Below are 24,652 nucleotides of genomic sequence, written 5' to 3' on the forward strand. Positions count from 1 at the left end.
TGATATGGTCCTTCATCATCGTTTTGCTTCTATTCAAAGTCTAACTCTATATTTGTCTTCTTGTAAGAACAAAGAATGAAAATAAATTTCTCAGTCAATGCTATCGCCATCAAGAGAAATTTGGTTGTGTAATCTTGACTGGAATTTCACAATCACACTTTACCATAGACTAGATAAAAGTAAGAAACCGATATTCTCAGACCAGTTCATTGACAACAAATTCTACTTTATTTGTCGGAAGTATATATATATATATACCATATAACATGGAAGTAACCAATTGGTTTCAATATATTTAAAACTCGTAGTCATATAATTGAATCCCATTACTACTTTAGAACATCAATTATAATATTATATTTAAGCTTTGATTAATATAAGAACATAAAAATAGATATTGTCATAAATATAAGAGAATTTAAATTTATAAGAAAAAAGAGAATCTGATTCAAATATTTCCTTTATTTTTTATTTTTGGCCTGCAAAGGAAATTTTATTTTTTTGTGTGTATATGGTTCTTGGTAGCCTTATTTTCATACTTGATATAATACATAGATACCTTTCATTTATAATGCTTCTTTGCTGTATGTCATCACAGGCTGATCTTCACTTGTTAATGCATTATCTTTGTTGCTATAGATAAATTGTTCAAGTATGCCCATTTGAAGACTAATTATAAAAGTAAGCTAGCTGCTCATAAGTTTTTCTCTGACAATGGTGGTCAAATTACAAAGAAAATTGTCTTTGATAGGGATAAGTTTTTTACAAGTCAATTTTCACAACATCTTTTTAAGTTGAATAGCATGATTTTAAATATGAGTATTGCAAATTGTACAGTAGGAACCCTTGGATCAACGAACATACCGAACAGTCGCAGTTGAGAATGAGAATTAAAAAAGTTTGGGCCTAGCTAACGTGACCTTAACTACATAGAGTGTAGTAAGAGCACAGAGAGGTAAACGATCAAGCTCGACGAATTAAGGTTTCTCAATTAAGGCGGGATTAACGTAATAAATAATTTAATCTTTTTCAATTATCTTTTAAAAAATTTAATATTTTTAAAATATATTTGATTATATTGAAGATTTAAAAATATTTAATTTTTTTTCTTAATTTAGAAAAAAACGATAATTTATATTTTTTAATATTTTATAATAGAAACAAATGAAATAATTATTTAAAAGATACTAAATAAAATATTTAAAAATATATTTGTTCTAAATTATTTTTTATCATAAATATTTTTTAATTATTATTGAAAAAAAAATAGAAGATAAGGTCAAATTTTTGTGGTTTATTCTTTCTTCTTGACTGAGTCAAACATTTTTATTTTTTTCATATATATTTTGTTTATTTTCTTTGTACAATACTTGATTTTATCTTTTATAGTTTTGATTATATGTTATTTTGAATTTATCAATAAAACTTTAATCAATTTATCTTTATAGTTTAATTTACATGCGTATGCTTTCAAACACTTTAAAATATTAAAAAAGTATTTATACAATTGAAAAATTATTTTAATATATTTTTTTATCTCATATTTAATAAATTTAATTATAAAAAATTCTAATTAAAACGATATTTTAAAACACAAAAGTCAATTAAAAAACTAAATAAAAACATAAATATATATTTATCTCCTATCAAATTTCTCATCCACCCAATCAAGCTTTCTAAAAGAAAAAAATATCATAGTAAAAGGGGATAATTGATTTCCTGAAAGAAAAATCCGAAATTATATATTGTGTTCCGAAAATAATTTCCGAAAGTGATAGTGTGCTGGAAGCAATCTGATGGAGTGCAGGAAGTAATAGCCTAGGTATAGTTTTGATCCTTCCTAGTGCTTCCTTCCTAGATTTGCCTTTCTTACCCATAAGAGTTTGGTGTGCTTTTTATCATCTACTTCAAGGTTTATCATCTATTATTTCTACAATATATTTAGGTTAAGCCTTTGGTGCTTTTGTCGTTCTCAACTTCATGTTGTGCAAATTAGTCAACACCAATCAGTGAGTTTTGAAGTTGTCATCTATAGAAGTAGGCAAATGAAACTGTACTAAAAATTGTACTAAACTAAAAACTGATTTGTTTAACCGTTCAGACAAAGTTAACTGTTTTTTGTTTTATCAAACTTAATTGTACTGTACTAAATTGTACAAAACTACAATATAAACTGAATTACTAACTAAATTGTAAATTGTACTAAACTACAATATAAATTGAACTGAACTACTAACTGAATTGTAAATTGTACTAAACTATAATATAAATTGAACTAAATTACTAACTAAATTGTAAGCTGCACTAATTTTAACTACTATACTATTTTTATTTTTTTTAGAGGAAAAATACTCTTATTAGAAAGAAAAAAAAAACACCTGAATATATAAATTAATTAGTTTATGTATAAGTTTGTTTGTAAAATCTCATCTCATTAATTTTTAAGGTATAAATTACATGTAGTTTATAGAAAAAAGAAACTTTTTTTTTTCTTCCATAAATATTTCTGGATAAAGCTAATGCGGCCCTACTAGTTTAAAAAATATATGAATAGAATGAAAAATAAAATTAATATATTTAGTACAATTTATATGAACTTCATCTAATACCCAATGGGTAAAAAGAGAATGTTAACAATCAAATAGTTAAATTTAATTTATTTGAATTAACATATAACAATTTAAATTTAAAAGATAAATTAACGTTTTTCACTTTTGTAACAAAGTAGACAATTTTTTTTAATAAATTTACTTGTAAATAATTACATAAGAAAAAAAATTAAAAAAAAAAACTATAGTTATTTTAGATCGAAGTGATTTTTTAAGATAGTACAGTTAACTGAATAAAAAATTTATTAAGTTCAGTTTTTAAAAACTGAATCATAAAACAGTATATTTAAATTATAGTAAAAATGGTTCAGTTTTTTTAGTAGATATATATTTTTTACCCAGCCCTTACTATAGTGGAAAACCATGAATAAGACCTTTTCATTTGGATGAATCACCTACATCTACCATGGATGATTTGATCTCTGTCTTTGTCTTGTCACTTCTTTTAATTATTTTGTTCGAGCACAGTTGAGTTGTTGATGACGTTCTTCGAATTTTTAGAAAAGTGAAACATAAACTCATCCTATTATCTCCTCGTATTACGCCAATTTAAGTTTGTCAAATACATCCATTACAATAACTTTTTAATTTTTGCATAATGGATGGATTGAAAATAGCTCATTAACTATAATAGACGGATTCCAAGGCTGTTTCAATTATTGTCCTAAATTTTAGTCAATTTGAGACCATAATGAAGATTAGCCGCAAGGAAAAATGTTGAAAGAAGTATCACCAAACTTTTATAAATTTATCCAGAAGTATGATATCAAGTATAAGAAGTAGCTTTAACACTGTCGCACTTTTCATAAAAAGTAGGAAATGATTAATAAATAGTTTCCTTGATGTTAGAACTAAAGCAATGATGTTAACTTACATAAGATTACTTCAGTTCAGACTTGAGTAAGATTACCTCCTATAAAAACACAAACATAATCAATAAAAAAATCATATTATTTTAGTATATAAGTTCTACAGCAAGGTACGACGTACTAACTAACTATATTGGTCTGGGAAGCAAAGAAAGGCTATCAAAGATACTGGGGAATAATATGAAGTGAGGTGAAAAATGTAACATGGAAGATAATTTGAGAACTGCATTAAGGAAATGAATGGTGATAAATGAAAAAGAGGAGGAAGGACATAAGAAGAAATCTCATATTACACTTAGTGCAGACGCAGATGTTACTAAAACTACTAAATCTTCGTACAATTAGTACACACAACATCTGTTTTCAACATTATATATACAATTATACATATTCCCTTCATAGGAAAACTGTCCTAGAGCATAAGCATAGAAAAGTACTCCTCAAACTCTTGATCAATTGTTGGTGGTCTTGAGTTGGATTGAGCTTCTGCATCGAAAACATTTTTATTCATTAACCAGCAATAACTAAACAAAACTTCTTTATCAAATGCAGTAGCCTTGAAACTAATTCAACAAGTGCTAGCCTGGTGCAATAATCTTCGTGCATATTAACTGTCTAGAACAAGCATAATACCTTGATTTACATTCCATCTTCCAGATGAAAGGACATACACATTAGGATCCACCCCACTGGAAAAGAGAAAATCTTCGAATTCCTTATCTACTGGGTACTCATTGCTTTCTTTGGCATATTCTGAGCATTCACGACCTGAAAAGCCTTCTATCCCCATAAGGTGTTCCTCATCATTGTTCAAATCTTGTGCATCAGTATCATCATAGTGTGGAATGCATTCAGTGTCAACAAATGCTTCCTCTTCAATATAGCTCACCCTGTTTACTGTTTATACACCCAAAGAGTTGTAGTTACCCTAAGCATTATCTGCATCACATCATCTTATCCTAGACTTGATTTTGTACCCTTTACTCGTACACATAACCTTTTATGGTAAAAAATGTCGAGTTAAGGGGAGGGAGAACTCTCTCACCTTTTTCAACATAAAAGGTGTAAAAGGGAAGTGTAGAGAACAAAGTGCAAGAGTAACATTCATGTAACTAACATTATAGTAGTGAAAACCAATCTACCAAAGAAATGGATGGCCTACCATATAAGTATGAATTTTCGCAATCTGTCTCATGTTTGGCTTCTTTATTTTCAGACACAGCAGTATCACAATCTTCCATAAAACTATTGCTATCTTTGGCAGATTCAGGTTCGGACCTTTCACCTGTGTGGTTATGAATGCCCTCTAAAACTGGATTTTCATCAAACATTGAAGCATGTCCAGGAGAGTAACTTCCAACCCAGCATTTATGTTTTGGTCTAAGCAAATCCAACTGATCACTCTGTAATTTTCTTTTCTTTTTCCATTCCACAATGTTAAAATAATCAATTTCATTCATCTGGAATCTGAAAAGAGTAATATAGAAATGTCAGAATAAAAGAAAAGGACTAAATAAGAACTGTCAAAAGAACCTTCACTCCTACATAGAGAAGAGGACATAATTAAAACAAGAAACAAAAGACAATTATTCAGCTAAATTCTACTAATGGTGATAGTGGAATGGCAAAAAGGGATCTATGTAAACTAGTAAAAAACCCAGTAGTTTCTTGATTTCTTATGAAACTTTAGATTTGAAAAGAATAGTAGCTACAAGTTGGAAGGTATATATTGTCATCAATGTCTTGATGATTAACATCATATTTCCATTTTAGATCATAAAGTCATGTCTTCTTGATCACATAAGACATATTCATATATTAGATCATAATAATCAAGTCATGTCTGACAAACAAAGGTTAAATTCAGTCTGTTATCTATTTTGTGCAACAATGGAAAAGCTTAATGATTTACATTTTAAAGAATAAGATTAAAATTTTAAAGAACAAATGAAACAGAACAACCCAAATTACATCATATGTAAGGCAGGAAACAATCAGTTGCTTCTCTCTAATGGGTTGACATAGAAAATCACTTCCATCAAAGTACCTTTTGCACACATAAATGGTGTTTCCAAAAATATACTTCTAGATATAATATGATAGCATTCGTTTGATCCATATAACTATATTTCTAAGTGGAAAACACTTTTGTAGTTATAACATTTTTGTTAATTTTACTGATGATAGGGGCATTTTCAGTGGTGCATATATGCAAACAGATTACAATGTTCTGTTGACATTTTCAACATGATTACACATGGAGGAGTTATTGAATAAAACAATAATATTTTTCAACCATTCCATGTCAAAATATAAACAATTAAAAAATGGCAATTCAAATGCTAAGCTTTTACATAATCATAAGCAGAAAGTACAACTAAGATAAGAGGAAACCATTTGTAGACTCCACTGGATGTTATTATGCATCAACAGAGTAAAACTTTTCAAAATAGCTGTTCTCGTAGTGTTAGTGAAACATTCTCAACTTACAAATAACCAGCAGTATAGAACACATAGTTTCTTCATATATCTAATCATTTCTGGAATGTAATATGGTTGAGGATTGACATTTTGAAGGTTTTCATAATAGGTTACCGACACCAAAACACACTTCCCAATGAAGTAAATGCCAAATATTTAATCGCTGTGCATTCTGCACAAACAAGCACATATCTACAAGTTTAACTCTTCAAAGTAAATATATATGTTGACTGTTTGTAGTACAAACCTTTAACACAATAGGTTACAAGTTGAATGAAACTGTATTTTTTTATAATTTATAAAATAGACTATGAAACTAGAAATAATACAAAGATTAGATGAAACTAGAAATGATACAAAGATTAACTAATAAAATCGTCCGTTCAGAGGAGAGATTCAACTTGGTTCTACTAAAAGTGACTAGTTAGATATTTATTTAAGTACACAGACATGCTAACAAAAATATATCACAGGACTTGTCCAAAGAATCTTATTTTGTGTTTGAAGGAAGTAAACTAATGGTGTGTAGTTGAGATTTTGCTTTTTAATTTTCAAAAATCACTTTATAAAATAAATTCAATAAAAACAAATATTTAAGAGTAAGAATGAAGAAACAGATAGAAAATGTAAAAAAGAACCAGAATAATAAAAAATTAAAACATTTAAAAAAGGTTATAATTTTATTATACTTGTATCAAACAAGCTTCCTAAAGCAAAAGAATTAAAAGTACGGAAAAATAAACCCTAAATCTCTTACTAGCAGCATAGTTTTCAATATCCAGCAACTGACATAAGCATCAAGGTTTTCATTAGCATACCATTGGATGAGAACAACACTATAGTCAAATATACAATAAAGAATGGATCATTCATCGCTTCTTAAAAAAAACTAGAACATGAAATGCAGGAAAGAATGGAACAATCAGTGATCAAACACCGCAGAAACAAGAAAAGAGAAAAATCTTGAAAACCACCCAGATAGAGAGTGAAACCTGTTCACTTGAGAAGGGTTGTCCTTGATGTCCTCCATCTGGATCTAGAAAACCAAAAACAGTAATTGAACACAGAATATTAAAGACGGGTTTCAGAGGCAATGAGCCTTGGAGAGAACCTCTGAAAAGTGCAAACATTAAAGATGCCATGCTTAGTATATCCGAGAAAATAACATCCACATTTTCATTGTCTTCTTTTTTGTCTGTCATTGCCCACACACTCCAGGGCGCGTGTATAGCACCAAGGAAGTAACCATGTCAAAAGTTACTTTATCTTGGCCACATAGGGTAGTAAAATAAGTGTTTTCTCTTCTTCTGAATGATTAAGGAAGTGTAGAAACACACATTTTTATTAATTAAAAATTATTATAAACTATAACATTAAAAACAAATGATAAATAAATTATAAGATTTACTAAATTTTATTAATTTTACTGAATTTTAATTAATAAAAGTAATTCATCACTGCTCTAGTATTTTTTTTATTCTTTAATTCTTGTTTTCTAACACAACTATAATTTTCTTATAAACATGCGTTTTTAAAGACAATTCTAATTAGATACAATTAAGTGTTAAATATTAATATTTATTATTATAAAAATATTTTTTATTCACCACATTATAAAAAAATTATATTATGTTTAGCTAAATTCTAACCTCAGTGATATCCATTAATTCTAACATATATTATATTATTAAGTTTTATTAAAAGTTATTCACTCGCTATATAAAAGGTGAGAATAAATTTATAGAATTGTAATCGCAATTAAAACTTTAACTTTGCACACTTTTAATAAATGAAAAAACGTACCTAAGAAATTTAGTTAACAGTATTTAACTTGTGACGATGATCACACGCGATTTAACATGTGCAGTGTGAGAAGAATCACGCAGGTCCCCCCTGTGTGCCTTCTGACTTATCTGCAACATGTGAACATAGGAATTTTGATTTCTTGTAACACTTTTTAGGAACAAACTAAACTGTACCTGTTTCATGATTTTATATAAATAATCTTACATTTAGTACCCACATCACAATAATTACCAATTAATTCAACTCCTAACTTGATTAGTTCATGTTATCTGGTCCAAAATTATTCTTTGGTTAACATCATACAAGATCATTTTTTAAATTCCCAAATAGTATATAATTAGGCATTCAATGAATATGTAGGAACTTGGATTCTTTCATAATACCATAATATAGTTGGCAAAAGTATTACAAATTAAAATTGATATAATTGAATACTAAGACCTGCATACAACTCTCCACTCAAATCTCTAACTAAATTTACCACATAAACAACAATCTAATTGCCCCAAACATTATTTGTTGGGTACATCCAAAAATGAGAAAAGAAAAAGGAGGTGGACAAAAATTGAAATCAAAAGCCAGAAGGCAAATACTTCAAAATCTAACCCCAAAACCAGACAAAGAAAAGTAAAACATTAAAGTATCTATCTTCTCAACACTTGGGGAGATCAGAGGGTGGAGGTGGCAACTTCTGGTTGCGCCTCTTTCCATCTTGAACTATCCATGCCATTTTCAAGCCCCAACTGGTATGCACTTCAAGGTGGCAATGCATGAACCAAACACCTGTTCATTCAACATCAGCAGATGATTCTTCAAAAACTAGGAATGAATCCCACCGAAAATCTTGAATTTGCTTATTTGAAGATAGACTTCATGTTATATTGGTTCTCTTTTCATATTGAATCATTAATATTATACTGTAGCATTTCAATGTTAAAAGAAGTTGGTGTAAGAACTATATCATTAAACTGGTTTAATGTTGTCCATTAATAGATGCATACCAAGATTTAAGTATACATTTGTAAGTCAAGAAAGTAAGTAAATGAGTTAAATTGACCCTTTCAGTCAATTAGAGATCATTAATGGTAGTGATTAGATAAATGTTGAACAATCAGAAACTATTTATGGTAATATGTCATGGGATTAGAGTGTATTAATTTAGTTAACTCTTGTGTAATTGAATAGTACTCACCTGGATTGTCTGCAAGAAAGCGCACAGCAACCCAGCCTCCGGATGGCACACCAGCAGTGTTCCTCTCAGCAGGGTCTACCAGGTTGAACTTTTTGGGGTCCTTTTTGGGGTCAAAGTTTCCATTGCCTTGACCCACAATGAAGAAGTTAAAGCCATGAAGGTGAAGTGGGTGACTCTCAGCTCCAATGATGCTTGTATCTTGCAGAACCAACTCCACCCTAGTGTTGAATGGCAACACCACTGCCTTAGTCCCACTACTCACCATGATGTTGCTTGGTGGATTGCCAGTGTAGTTGAATTTGAAAGGAGGGTTAGCAGGAAAATCAGTGGTGTAAACTCCCTTGGATTGGTTGAAAAAATGTGCTTGGAGTAAGGCAATTTTTGGCATCACAAAGGTCACATTGTTGACAGCAGCAGCTACCCTTGTGTTATTAGGCCCTTGGCATTGTTCGTTTTTTGAGCATTGGCTGATTCCTAAGCCAACAGTGAAGAAGAAGCGCCTGTCCACAGTTTTTGGAACCTTTGCTGGGAATCTTGCATTGGCCAAGCTACGCACCTTGTTGTGGAAGTTCATTGCAAAGACACTGTCATTGAATTTAGGGAACACTGGTCTAAGAAGAGGAAGCTTCGTGGTGTTTGACTTGTTGCTTGAAAGTGAATGTTTTTTGTACTCAAGAAACCCTGTGGCCGTGGTGTTGTCAAAAGCAGCTGGACCTGTAGCATAGGGCCTTGCAGATATGGCAAATGTGGCTTTTGGAGCCTTGGATTTGGCCCTGAGAAGCACGTTGACCGTTTGACCAGGTGTGATCAGAACAATCTTTGTGCTGAAGGGCTTTACATACACAGCATCAGCTTCCACAACAGTGAGGCTGTGGTTGGCTATGCTGAAGAACATCTCATCATTAAGTGCAGCATTGATCAAACGAAGCAGATATGTTTTCCCAGGCTTCACCCTGAGCTTGAAAGTATCTGAAGAAATAGACCATTTCACTTAATGAAATGAAAACTATCAATAATCATATATGATCAAGAATTGACAAAATTAGTGTTTTTCTTTCATCTTTTTATTTTAACTTTGATTTCCAAGTAAAAGAATCTTGAATCCTCAACATTCAGAAGTTATCTCCAATACAAACTCTATGATAACTATTGTAAAACTCAAAAAGCTTGTCATATATAGCATTTAAATTTTTTATATTATTAAAGTATAGACTAATTACTTTTCCTTATTACTATGTTCTTACCTTTGGCTGGGCAGTTGGAGACAGGACCTGGAAGACCATTGATGGTGTGAGCATCTGAGAGATTTGGTGCCAATCCTGTTTGCGTTGCTTGATTTATAACTGCTTCTGTGTCTGCTTTCCACCATTCTCCTGCCATTTTGTACATATTTGCATATTAAAAAAAAATGTCAATGTTTCTAACATGTAGAGCTCATAGTGACACTAACTTTCTCATGGGGTTGTTTTTTAGGATCTCAACTTACCCAATATGATGGGAACTTCTCTGAAGGGTTGAGTGAAAGGGTAAGGAACATGTCTTTTGGGAAGAATGACAATGGGACCATAAAGGGTTGTTCTAAGCCATGAGATATGTGCATGCCACCACAATGTTCCTCTTTGGCCAATGATCGTAAAATTGTACACAAAACTCTGGCCTGTCTGAATTGGACACTGTGTGATGTAGGCAGGTCCATCTGCCCAGCCACTTCTCAGTTGGCGAACTCCATGCCTGAAAATTTAATCAAATGTTGAGAAAATGCTAACAATCAAAACAAATTGGTTCATGGGGTCTAGTTATATAACAATACCAATGAAGGGACACATTGTACTGAACATGGTTAACCACTTTAATCACAACTCTATCTCCTTCTCTTGCTATGATTCTAGGACCAGGAAACTGTCCATTGACAGTTACAATGCTCTTTGTTTGGCATAGCCTTGTGAAGTTTTGCATTTTGATCTGAGAAAAGGACAAAGTAGAAGTGTTAAAGTCAGTAAAAGAAAATTGATTTGAAAGAAACATCTCATTGTATCGAAAACATGCAATGAAATGTATTGCACATACGTTAAACTTGTAGTGTCTGGTGACTCTTGCATGCTTTGCATGAGTCAGCTCTGGCAATATCATCACAGCAAATAACATCAGAAACATTGCCTTCACGAAACCTGGCATGGTGAGATAAGCACTACCCATTTCCTGTTTTCTCTAGTAAATCTTGTTTTGAAGCTGTTCAACTAGACAACAGAGTTTGATGTTTGTCTTTGGATGAAGAGAACAAGAAAAGGAGACAGCAGCTTTTATAGTAAACATGGAATCAGTAGGATTAGATAATTAGGTGGTTGAAAATGAGACATTACAGACTTTGGAATGGCTTCAGCAACAATGTTCCGAACTTGAACCATGCCACTAGCTAGCTGCTGGTAATGGTTAAGAATATAGAGTACTTTACAAGCCAGATTATATTATTAAGGATCTTCCTCTAACTGTCTACTAATAGAGAGTAAGATATCCAATTAAACATTTTGTTTTCACATATCAAAAATTGAAACTTGGTTCATCACAATTGAAGGGAGTTAGTTCCTTACATTAGACCCTAACTCTATTGATAAGCTACATAAATTCCGTTATTGAGAAATTATTACATAATATTTGCTGTCATCTCAATTCAAACTGCTTTTTAATTTATAGAAAAATTAATAAAGTTGTATTACTAATTACGTGAAGATTGTTGGGACTATGATCTTGCAAGCATGTAATTATTAGATCATGTTTTGTCCCTATTTCTGTGAGTGCACTTTGAGTGAGAAATAAAAGAAATAAAATGTGGAGAAATGAAAGGGATTGAGCATCACAAATTGGGTTTGATGGACTTGGTTGATGGGTAAACTTCAGGCTCCTACCGTTGAGACTTGCTAATAAAGGAATAGAAGAAAGGGAAAGTTGCATGTTTACATCACATTGTTTCGTTAGCTTTGTTGGTTCTTAATTTCATACTATTCTAACTATCTAACAGCTTTTGATGTTACTGCTAGTGCCACTTTATATTTGTTGTCGACATTCTTACTTATACATCTTCTAGGATTACTGTTTCTGTTAAATTGTTGTAGGGTCGACTTTAGTTTATTTGTGTGGACTTGTGAAAAATTTACCCATGGTTTTAAAATCCAAGCCAAAATCCCGATTTTTTCACGGATCTATCACTGTTCCTTCCTTTATTGCAGTGCTACACTGTGCCTTTTATTTACGGATCTGGCACCTTTCCCTATTCCCTATTGAATTGAATATAAACCCAACTCTAGGATGTGTTTTGATTGTGAGTGAGCATTTGGATGTGAGAAAGACCGACGGGTGAAAATGAGATTCTCAGGTCAATGTTTGGATTAAGAGATGAATAAGGATATTTCAAAGAAAATTTTATAAAAGTTTATGAATATGATAGAGGTGATACTAGTGCAAAAACGCGTTTTAACGTCACTCCTTAGATGTCGGTTCCATGAAAATCTGACGTCTACTGCTGCACGGTGGCATTATCGTAAATAAATTGGAAAACTAGACGTCAGTTTCGATGTCAGGCGACGTCTATCACATCATAGACGTTGCACCTGCCGCAACCTGACGTCCAATTGCCTGAGGTATGTGATAAGACAGTCCATTGACGTCAGATTTTCAGGGGACCGACGTCTACGAGGCTGCAATTAATGTTGCCCATCAAATTCCCAGGAGCTTAGACGTCGGCTGGAAAGGGCACCGACGTCTACGTCACTGACAGGAAAATCAAACGTCAATCGGTTCAGCTTTAGACGTCGAATAGACGTCGGATCCCGTGAAAAAGCGACGTACATTGGGCTACAATTAATGTTGTTCACCTAACTCTCCAGGCAATTAGACGTCACGTAGTCAAAAGCCGACGTCTAAGGCTTGTCTAGAAGGAGGGAAGACAAAAATTCTTCAATGTAGACGTCAGTTCTAAGGGGCACCGACGTCTACGTTCCTTGTAGACGTCCGTTCTGAGGGGCACCGACGTCTACGTTCCTTGTAGACGTCCTTTCTGAGGAGCACCGACGTCTACGTTCCTTTATTTTCACCAAATTTGAGGGTTGTAGACGTCGGATGTTAGGGGCACTGACGTTAACTTCCCTGACAGGAAACCAAAACGTCAATCTTTTCAACTTCCTAGACGTCGGTTTCTGGAGCAACCGACGCCCCATTTTCATTTTAAATAGACCGCGGACTCTTCTCAAAATTCAGTTTCAATCGTGTCTTTATCTCTTCTCCTTTTTCTTTGCTTCTCCTCTATTGTTTATCTCTTGCTGCATTGCGTTGTCGTTTCTCATAACGTCATTGGCTTCGTCCTCTCATTTTTCTCTCTTGCATCTCAGGTTCATGGTTTTTTTTTTTATGCTACCCGTTTAAACTTTCTTTAGTTTTTTATCGATTATCTTGTCGTTGAACTGATTAAAACTTCCTTTCTTTGTGTTGTGTTTTAGTGCAGTTTTGATCCTCTCTTTGGGTAACATAGTGTAACATTCTTCCTTTGTTGGTTTCCTCACGAGAAGAGTGGCGATCTTTTGAGTTCTCTAGTTCTTCCAACCCAAAATGGTACGTGGGTCCTTGTCTACTTCTCGACACCGTGATTTTTTTTTGTTGTGGTTGATTAATGGGAAGTAGCCATGGACCCAGGTTCGGTTTTGGGTTGAAAGGACTAGAGGATTCAAAAGACGCAAGCTTTTTTTGTGAGGAAACTAGCGAGAGAAGAATGTTACACAATGCTACCGAAAGCCTGGATCAAAATTGCACTAAAACACAAAATTGTTGTTAGACGTCGGTTAAAGCCATGTCCGACGTCTATAACAACATAGTCGTCGGTTAGTGTCATTTTAAACCTCTTTATATATTCATGTTGACGTCGGTTTAATCATAGGAGGACGTTTATACAGAGTAATTAGACGTCAGTGTGTGTTTAAGCAGACGTCTATAGAGACGTCGGTGGGTATCTGTAACCGGCGTTGAGTTGGACGTCGATTCGGAGGAATTCCGACGTCCCATAGACGTCACCCGTTTAGACGTCGAATGTGAATGTGACGTTAAAAGCCCAAATTAACCGACGTTAAATAGCGTTTTTGCACTAGTGTGACCGTTAAAAAAATGGTATTAATAAATTTAAATAAGAAATTTTCTTTTGTCTATATAGTAAAAATTAATTAAATTTAGTTTAAATTAATTTTAAGTTAATATAAAATATAATGTATTTCTTAAAATAGATATTTTAGTACATATTATATAGTCTCAAATCTTGTTAAGTTTTAATGAATAAACACATATACCACACTCAATATGTTAAAAGATTTTATATTTTATTCAACTATACTAAAATAGCTTCATAAGCTTTGGAGACTCTAAACTCTCAAAAAAGAATAACAATAACATAACAAAAACCACGGAATTGCATAACAGTTAGGCAAAAACTAAACTACTAACCAGACCCAATCAATCCTATAAAATATGATTGTTTATTAACATGTTAAAATAACTAACAATCCCTCTCTTAAGCTTTAGCCTATTTCATTAACTACAAGTATTCTAAGTATATAAGTTTTTCAAATTGATCAAGCTTCAAGGATTTTATCATAATGTTAGTTGCATGCTCATTTCTATTACAGTATTTCAGTGTGATAACTTGACCATTAACTAAATCTCTGAGAAAGTGGAGCCTTAATGCAATATGTTTACTCCTATCATGACAAACATGATTCTTGGACAATTGTATAGTAGAACTATTATCATAAAAAATCTTAATAGTTTCTTTTCTTTCTATTCCGAGATGCTCTAGGATTCGTTTGAGCCAAATACATTGACATGCACAATATGCTACAACAATATATTCAGCTCCAGTGGTAGAAAGACTTCCTTATACAGTTGTAATAATATATGTTGCAATAAGATATTATTTTGAAGCCCAATATACAGCTGCAATTCCAATCATAAACATTGATCTAGTAGTCTTCTCCTATCATCTAAATCCCCTACATAGTTGTTGTCACTATAGGCGGTGAAACTCATCTTCCTTCCCTTTCAATAAAAGAGACCATGATGGAATATGCTTGAGAACCCTTCGTCTTTTTGTATTTTACATTTTTATAGTGTATTGTACTTTAGCTTGTAATGAAATATGTTGGTCCTATGAGGCAAATACTTAAAATGGATATATAGAGAGATCATACGATTGAAGTGTAATGTTTGTCTATCTTAGCAATTATATTCGAAGAAGGTTATTGAGATATTTAGGTTGCATTAATATAAACTTGTCGAAACTTTTAAGTCAAAGCTTTTGATTACCCAAACTCGTAATTATGGGAAAGATAAAAGGGAGATAGACTATATTCCATATTCTAACAAAGTAGAGAGTATCATGTATGAGATTATGTATAATAAACCATATCTAACACCTGTTATTAGTGTGATTATTAGGTTTGTGGTAGATCCTAAACATACTTATTGAGAAGTTTTAAAGTGGATATTGTTCTATTTGAATGAAACAATATTTTTTGAAATGATATATAAATCAGGAGCATTTTATGAAGAACACAAAAGATTGTCTATTAATGATCACTAGTAGTGCCAAGTTTAATTAAATTTTCTCTCATCTAATGGTTATACTTTTATAAAATAATGTTTTTTCTTAATAGTTATTTTATTATTCTTTAATTTAATATTGGTGTGTATTCTTTCTATGTAAATCTTTTTATTATAATATATATATATATATATATATATATATATATATATTCTTGTTTTAAGAAAATTTAAAGATAAATATTGAAAAATGATTAAATTCTTTAAAGACCATACATATAAAATCATGGATTTTAATGGTGCAATGTTAATCAAATGAATGAATGAGATGAAAATTTTTATTTAAATACGAAGAGTATATAATTAGTCATAAGTACTTTAACAAGTTTGTAGAATAGAAGAATCGTCCATACAATTTCTGAAATTATATATGTTCTGAAACATGTAATAGTCTTATATAATTTAAGAGTTGAAGTTGATAACAATTTAAATATCTCATTCCTCTTTTAATCCTTCGAGATGTCTTTTAAGGACAAAACAATTATAGAGTTCTAGTCTCTAAAACAAACAATACACTATATGCAATAATTAACTCTAACAATGTAATGTTGTCTATGAAAATGAAACTTTCCTATCCCTCAACTAAGGCTTGTACCGATAGACATAATAGTCTCATATTGTTTAAGAATCAAGACTAAGCAAAGCTTAAATACTCATTCCTTCTTCAACTCTTTGATACACTTTTTAAGGACAAAACTATGATAGGAGTTACAAGTTCCAAAAAGGATAATGTCTCAAATGCAATAATTGATCTTAAAGATGTTATTTCAACGAAATTAGGGTCAGAACATTAACATTATTTGTAGGAAAAAATTTTGTCCTAACCCTCAACTAGGGATCTTGTTCTAGTACACATAATAGTTTCACATCATTTAGGAGTCGAAACTAATAATAATTTAAATATTTTTTTATCTTTCGAGTATTTGATATACCTTCTAATAAGTCGTGACAAAATTTATAAATTAGACAATATCTTAAATATAATAAAATAAAGTTGAAGTTGAATAATATCTTAAATATGAAGTTGAAGAATTTTAGTATTATGCATTTTCTCTATTAAAAAAAATAAGTCTAGTAATAAAATAAATCTTAACATAACAGAAAATTCACCGTGAAATTTCACAGAGAATCTCATTTATTTCAAGAAAAAAAAATATAACTAAACATAAAGAAAGTGTCAAAAGAGGAATATTAATAGCTATTTAATTTAGTTATTGAAAAAAAAAAACAATGAAATGTATAAACTGTGCATAAAATAAAATGGAATGTATAAAGTTGACAATTGAAGATAGTAAAGTGAGAACAATATTAATTTTGAATTTATTTATTTTTTATTTATTTGGTTACTAAAAACAATTGAACAATGGAATGTACAAAGTAGACTCTCTTTAAAGCTTACCTCTAAAACACTCTTTCCATGGGATGGCCACTCCAATTGAATTGAATGAAGTTGACCAAACGACAACAATAAATTCTCCTCAAACACTAATTCCAAAACCCCCTTCATTCACTTTTTCAATCTCTCTCCACTTTTGGACCACACACTAACGAAGCAAGTAGGCTTACTCAGCCCAAGCCCAGTAACTTTTGGCCAACCAAATCGCATTGTGCATGAGCCAGCCCAACCCTTTGTTTCACAAGATCAAACTCCATCCACATATTCTGTTGTTGGTGATGACCGATTATAAATGCCTCAACACCAAGTAGATCCGAATTCCCAAAGGTGAAGCAATAAACCGAATCATTACCCCGAACCAAACCCGGTACCCGATATAAAAGTTGGTCACCGGAAACCCGCATCTCGGCCCCTTCAAAAACCAAACTCACACTTGGTAACTCCGGTAATTCGGAACGGTTCATGGGCACCCTATAACAGAGATCCATTGCTATCTGAAATGCAAAATTCGGATCGTCCAACACCCTCAATGTACCGTTTGTTTGGTTCAAGAACTCATCTCTCAATGCATTATAAACCGGGCCAAGTAAGAACGTAAATTGGGTACCCAAATCAAACATAGTTTGACCCGCTCCGGTGTGATCTGGAACAAAAAGGTTATCCGATATGTTTAATAATTTATCCGAAACCTTAATTCCTTTGAACTGAACCGTGTACGCAGACCTGTCGAAATAAGGTAAAGGAGTGGATATTTGAACCAAGGAGGTATAATTTAACGAACCGCCCCACGAGAAATTGGACTCCCCGAGAAGTAAAATGCCCGAAAAATCAGAACCTGAAATGCAGTACGAGAATTTGGGAGTTTTTAATTGAGAGACCAAGGAGAGTGACCCGAGGTTCATGCCCATTAACCCGGTTGTGTTGGAATCGGATTCGGAGTTAGTGGTGTAGAACGAGTTCATACACCCGAATATAACTCCCCGGTTAACGAATGATCCGAACCGTAGTGTGTCCGAAGCGAGATTCCCTTCCGAAGAGGAAGCGTCGGCGTATGAGAGAGTCGCGTGGCAGAGGTTGTTCGAGTCGCACGAAGCGGGTATGGGAAAATCTCGGGTTCGAATCGTGCAGGTTGATGAAGAACACGGGATTGGCGAGTAGGTGGAGGAGGCATTCGGATTGAAAAACGGGTCGGGCATGACTCGGTTTGCGTTTGTATCGTTATTGCAGTGGAGCCATGAGAGTTCGCTTCCTGTGTCAATGACCATGGAGACGTTCTGTGGGGGTGTGCCAACTGTGATGGAGATTGTGAGGCTAACGTTGTGGTTGAATCGTAGCTTGTTGGGTGGTCTTGGGAGATACCCAGATGGAATCACTTGTGATTTTAGTGGCAAAGTTAGAGTCTTGGCCTCACACCTGGTAAGGGATGTTCGTAGGATTAGGAGAATGGCGAGGCTGAAACATGGTGTTAAAACGATGTGGTTGGTGCATGTGGTTTTGGGTCTCATTATGGTTTTGGAGAATGCAGGGTTATGGGGTTTGTTTGGGTTTTTAGAAAAGAGGTTGTGGAGAAGTAGGTGTTGCAAATTTTAGAGGCAAAGAAAAGCATAGGAATTGCTTGAAGGTTTAGAGTTATAAGAAGGAAAAGTCTCAAGAAAAAGATCTGAGAAATACCAGAGAAGGTAGAACAAGACTTTGGTTGTACCTAGTGCTATAGTACCTAAAATCTAGTTAACGTACATCTCTGTTTGGTACGTATTTCTATGATCTGTGCAATGGTGTCCGTGTATATATTATATTTTTGTTCATTCTTACTATCTCTTTTGAAATATTTTTTTATCTGATTCCATATAAAAATCTTAGTTTCTAAAAATTGTAGCTCCATTCTAACATGATTTAGAATGGTACGTGGAAGAAAGAAGAATAAGGAGTTTATGTAATCTGTGGCAACAGCAACATTTCTGCTAATGAAAGTGAAATAGTTTTGTAACTAATTAGCCAAGATGGGTTGAGATTTGCATGTAGATGAGATAAATGATCTATTGAAGTTTATGTGCTTTTCGGATACCCGTTTTGACTGAAGATTTCAACTTTTAAGGCAGACGAAACTGAAACAACAATTTTTATTGATTTTGTAAAAATAACCTTAGACTGATTCTCAAATATGTCTACCACATCAAGTTTTAACCCTACCATATGGTAGTTGGACTTTCAAATTAATTTGAGATTGACGTGACTTCTTTTCTCTTTTGGACATGCAAAATGAAAGGTTCTTTGCTCCGTGTTGTTGCCATTGCAGATGTTTCACTTTGTCGAATCAAGCGCCTTAGTTCAAAAGGAATTTTTATGGGCCGAAATTAATTGTTAGCTTTTAAAATTTATCATAGATTTGTTTAAATTCTTAAACTTTTAATCATTATGTACTTAAATATAAATGACTAGTTCAAGAGAAAAATAACATATGAATACGAAAATGTATTTCATATGAATGCAAAATCAAAATCAATTATTATATAAACGCGTTGTATTTTATTAGTCGCTTTAGTATAGCTCTAAACAGCGTTTGAGTAAAGTTATTTTTTTTGAAAACTTATAAGATTAAATAGATTAGAATATTAAAAAAATTACTTTATTTTAAAGACTAAAATTATATTCAAACTTTTTTAGATCTTTATTTTCTAAGAAGCAGGAAAAAGAAAATCATGTGTCTGTTTTGTAATTCTTGTCTTCGTAAAGTTATAAATTTCTTAGCATATAGATTTTAGGTAATAAATTTGGTTAAACTTGTTTATGTTTGATCAATTTGAATCGGTGCATGCATTGCTTTATCTTGAACATTGGAAGAAATAAACAATTATCAATCGAATTATATATATTAAAAAGATGAATCTATAGATCAGATCATTCATTATTGATTCAAAAAATGACCTATGATGACCCAAAGACATTCTAGTACTAACTAACATCACATCATTTATAGTGAAGGGTTGCAAAAAGCTTGGTTTTTTGCTTACTTTACAAAGGAATATGATGATGATGGCACCCTTGTGGCATAAGCATAGATTAATAAAGGCTGCTTTATGAAGTTATCAGCCTTTCTTAGTTGTTGTAGATGCCAAGAAACTATCTTAAGGCAAAGCATGTGATGCATTTCTTAAACGGTATGGATGTGTTAGATCCAATCAAAATATTCTTAAGTTCGAAATTCGTATATATTTATAGAGTAAATGTAAAGTTGAGAGAATAAGAGAAATAATACAATTGTGGAAGAAAAAAAAATTATCCTCACACTATATTCAATAAACCACAAGAGTACAATAAAAAATAAAAATAAGATGCAATTAATAAACCTAAAACATAAAAACAAGAACTTCTTCTTATAGTTTAAGAATGATTTATTGACTTAACTAATACTCAATTGAACTAGTAAAAAATATTAATTAAATTTTAGTTACTAAAAGCATGGTTTTAACGCTCCTCTTTAGTTTTGAGAATTGAAAACTCCAATTTTTTGGTTTAGAAGTTCAAATTTGTTTACAACCATTGGCTTTATAAATATACTAGTAATATGATCCTAAGAGTTAGTAAACTAAGTTTACTTCTTCATTTTGTTGTATCTCTTTTTCAAGAAGTATAACTTGATGTTGAAATATTTAGTTTTCCCATGACACAATGTTTGTAATGGCAAGTTGCTTGATTGTCAACAAAAAAATTAGTTTTGTTCTGTTATAAAACTAAATATCTTAAAATCTTTTTAACCATAAAGTTTGATTTACAAATGTTGCTACTACCATGAATTCAACTTTAACAGTTGATGGTACTACAATCTCTTATTTTTTTGTGCACCATGAAAAAACTCTCCAGCCTAGACTGAAACAATACCTTGAAGTAGTCTTCAAGTCATCAATGGATTCAACCCAATCACCATTAAAAGATCTATAGAATTTTGAATTCTTGACAATTACCAAATTTGACACCATAATCAATTATGATTTTTTAATATATCTTAATATTCTCTTTGTTGTATTTAAATTCATTTCACTTGCATAATTCATAAAATATGACAAGAGGCTTACAACAAATAGAATGTCTAACTTTGTTGTAGAGATATACATTAAACATCCAATCAAGTTTCTATGATATCCTTAATAAATTTTATTTGCATTTCTCAATTTAAAATTTCTCCAAAATTTCCTTTGCGTATTTTCTTTGACTTGTTAGAATGTCATTCTCATTTTGTTTAATCTCAATTATAAGAAAATAAGTTCTGAGACACTACTACGAAATTGTACGTAGACAACACTCTTTTTTTCTCATAGACAACGCTTTTCAGGCGTTGTCTATTTGGGCGTTGTTAGACAATGCTTTTGAAAAGCGTTGTCTATTGACAGCCACCAATAGAAAACACTTATTTGAAAAATCATTGTTTATTCACAACCACAAATAGACAACACTTATTTAAAAAAGTGTTATCTATTGGTGACTGTTAATAGACAACAATAAACAAGGGACCTCTTGCCTTTGACTTTCTTGCTTTCCTCTCCTAGTGATTTTTAATTCAATCCATGGTTGGATTATTTTTTAGAGTAAGAAGTTCGCAGTCTTCCATAACAGATTCCCAATGACCATTTGTCTCTTAGCGTACCTCTATTCTAACTACCCATATGTGATAATTATCACCATTGAACACAAATAATACTATAATGTTGTGTCAAGAATAATCCATTTTTGACGAATTGAAGCAAGGTAGGTTTATGGTGGGTTTTAAAAATGAACTAATAAGTCCTTTTAAGAAGAAAGATCTTGATATCAATTTGAAATTTTTATGGTGAAAACATAAAGATGAAATAAGAAAGGAAAAAATACGATTATAGAAGAAAAAAAAATTTATTCTTACATACTATATTCAATGAATCACAATAGTACCACATAAAAAATAAAATAAAAATAAGACGCACTTAACAAACCTAAAACAAGAACTTGCTCTTCAAGTTTACTAACCACTTATTGACTCAAGTGATGCTTAATTGACTAGTGAAAAATATTAATTAAATTTTAGTTGCTAAAAAAATAAGGTTTTAAGATTGCATAACCCATTTAGTTTAACAAAATACAAATAATTGTTGACTTACTAAAGTCAAAATCTTTGTTTCAATCTTGATCAACTTATATTTCTTAATTCAACCTCACAAACACACCTTTTCACGTCTAAGAATGAAAATGTTGAACAAATTATATATTTTTAATATACTAAGGAGAGTCGATACTTAACTTCAGAGTTGTGAATCTAATGAGTCTCGAACCATGAGCTAATATATATACAAGAGATAAAAAGTCACCACTAATCCAAAATCTTAAGATTTATTTTGTTGGAAAAAGAATGACTTAGTTTCAACACCAAGACCAAGAAGGGGGGGGGGGTGAATTGGTGAGGTTAAAAAATTAGAGTCTTTATATAATCTTTTTAGCAAAGTAACGAACTTTCAAAAGTTTCTTGAATCTCAAGAAAAAAGATAAATCAGTGCAGCGGAAAATATTTGACTATATTGAAAATAAAGTCGACTTCAAAGTAAAGAATTCAGGGATATAAGATTTAAACACGGTTTTTATACTAGTTTGGCCAAACTGCCAACATCCAGTGTTCTTCCTGTACCCGGAAGTAGATGCACTATTGATAACGATCTAAAAACCGTTATTTTCATGCTTAAGTTTGATAGTAAAACACACCCTTTATAGCTTAGAATGAGCTTTAAATCAAGTAAAACACTTAGTTGTGTCTTGTGAGAGTCAAAAGTTGGTTTTAGCGATATTATGCTTGTTTTACATTGTTTTGTAGGATTTTTAGATGAATTAAAGATGGAAGTGAGGTAAGATGGACTTAGACACATGAAAGAAGGAGAAAAATGATGAAAAGAAGGGTCAAGCAAGTCCCTGAGCGAAAGAATGGTCCGCTGAGCGCTCAGAGCGATTAGAGGGAAACTGCTCAGCGACAAAACTGATCGCTGAGCGGTCAAAGCGGCAAGAGGCAAACCGCTGAGCGATGAATTTAGAAGCCTGGGCGATTGTCTATTTTTTTTAGCTAGATTCTGTAAATCTTTCTGTAACCTTTCTGTTATCTTTTTGGGCTTATATATAGCCCTAGTGCGAATTAGAAGGGGATTCTTTTGGCAGAGAGAAACGTCCAGAGCTATTCCACACACCTTGGAGGAGGTTCCTTGGATGCTTAGGCTCCAACCAACCAAGTTTAGGGTTATCTCTTCCATTATTTCATCATATTTCATCTAGTTTCACCATGATTATGGTGAACTAAACCCTTTGTTGTTGGGGAACAATGTAATCTTTTGAAACTCTCATATATTCAAATTCTTATTTATTTCATATGTTTGTCATATACTTGCTTATCAATTGTTGGGTTCTCATCTTTGCTTAATGCTTTTATTGTTTAACTCATTCATTAAAAGCCATTTGTCTTTATCGATATGGGGACGTACGGTAATGTCATGAACTGGTGAGAAATTCCTTGATTATGCTAATATCGCCTAGGGATAGGGGTAGGACAGTCAATTGTATTTGCTTCCAATCGCATTGCATTATTGTTTACTAGGGGGGGCTAGGGATAGCAAGCCGATAATTAATAATAGGTTCTTTTCACCAAGGGATTGGGTTAAGGGTAGACTAGAAAGTTTGCATGGCAATTGGATAAATAAGTGAAGTAAATAAGAAGAGTAGATATGTAAGAGTGGATAAGATGAAATTGTAAACCCCAACAACACTATTCATCCATAGTTTCTTAAAACCAATTGAATCAACTGCATTGCATGTTTATTTTTGTTCTTTGCATATAACCACCAAATTAATTCTTTTCTCAAGTCTTACACGATTTGTTTACATGAAAAGTAAGGCCTAAGAGTCCTTTGGGAAGAACAATATTGGGTTTACCAATTATATTACTTGATAACGATCTGGTACACTTGCCAGTGGCGTAACAAGTTTTTGGCGCCGTTGTCGGGGACTCATGGTTTAACTTATCTAGTAGTGTAAACTGATTAAATTTGACTTGATTTTATGTTTATTTTTATTTTTGTTTTAATAAATGTTTTCTAGGGTTTTGTGCCTAATGTTTGTAGGATGCAGTTTGGACAAGAATTTGACTATATGGGCACTCAATTCTATCAAAATGATTTCAACTACTGGTGGGAACCTCACTCAATCATGGATCAAGGTTGGAATGGACAAGCAGAAGAACCACATCAACAATTACTATTAGGGTAACATGTATCTTATTGGAATGAGCAAATCAACAGATTGGACGAGACATTGGAGCGACTTATCCAAATTACCCTCTCCTCTACATAAGAGAGTGAAGCAAGAAATAAAAGGTTGGAGATACAGATTCGTCACTCCAATGAGATATTGAATTCTAGGGTTAATACTGAGGTTAACCCTAGGGAGGAATGTCAAACCACTAAATCTGAAAGTGATAATGTTGGTGATGAGGTAAAGATAGAAAGAGATGAGGAGAAAAGATAGAGGAGCAAAAAAATGGAGAAAAAGGAGGAGAAGATAGAGGAGAAAAACATGGAGAGAAAAGAGGAGAAGATAGAGGAAAAAGAGATAGAGATAAATGAGGAGAAGATAAAGGAGAAAAAAATGAAGAGAAATAAGG

At 32.3% G+C, this 24,652-nt stretch overlaps 3 protein-coding genes across 3 annotated transcripts; all 3 read right to left on the reverse strand.

Annotated features, from left to right (window-relative positions):
- Positions 1–3,706: 3,706 nt before the first annotated feature.
- On the reverse strand, positions 3,707–7,099 carry LOC106758865 (protein FAR-RED ELONGATED HYPOCOTYL 1). The gene is made up of 4 exons (XM_014641865.2): positions 6,952–7,099; positions 4,641–4,945; positions 4,112–4,375; positions 3,707–3,964 (listed from the first exon to the last, which is right to left on the reverse strand). The coding sequence occupies exons 1-4, from the start codon at positions 6,987–6,989 to the stop codon at positions 3,891–3,893; spliced, it is 681 nt and encodes a 226-aa protein (XP_014497351.1). The 5' UTR covers positions 6,990–7,099; the 3' UTR covers positions 3,707–3,890.
- Positions 7,100–8,127: 1,028 nt separating this feature from the next.
- LOC106758167 (laccase-17) lies at positions 8,128–11,212 on the reverse strand. Its single transcript, XM_014641104.1, has 6 exons — positions 11,025–11,212; positions 10,768–10,919; positions 10,444–10,688; positions 10,202–10,330; positions 8,958–9,926; positions 8,128–8,548 (listed from the first exon to the last, which is right to left on the reverse strand). The coding sequence occupies exons 1-6, from the start codon at positions 11,151–11,153 to the stop codon at positions 8,418–8,420; spliced, it is 1,755 nt and encodes a 584-aa protein (XP_014496590.1). The 5' UTR covers positions 11,154–11,212; the 3' UTR covers positions 8,128–8,417.
- Positions 11,213–16,901: 5,689 nt separating this feature from the next.
- Positions 16,902–18,764, reverse strand: LOC106758864 (aspartic proteinase PCS1). The gene has a single exon (XM_014641864.2). The coding sequence runs from the start codon at positions 18,492–18,494 to the stop codon at positions 17,160–17,162; it is 1,335 nt and encodes a 444-aa protein (XP_014497350.1). The 5' UTR covers positions 18,495–18,764; the 3' UTR covers positions 16,902–17,159.
- Positions 18,765–24,652: the final 5,888 nt, after the last annotated feature.

The sequence above is a fragment of the Vigna radiata genome, chromosome 4 (genome assembly GCF_000741045.1).
Source record: "Vigna radiata var. radiata cultivar VC1973A chromosome 4, Vradiata_ver6, whole genome shotgun sequence".
Classification (NCBI taxonomy): Eukaryota; Viridiplantae; Streptophyta; class Magnoliopsida; order Fabales; family Fabaceae; genus Vigna; species Vigna radiata.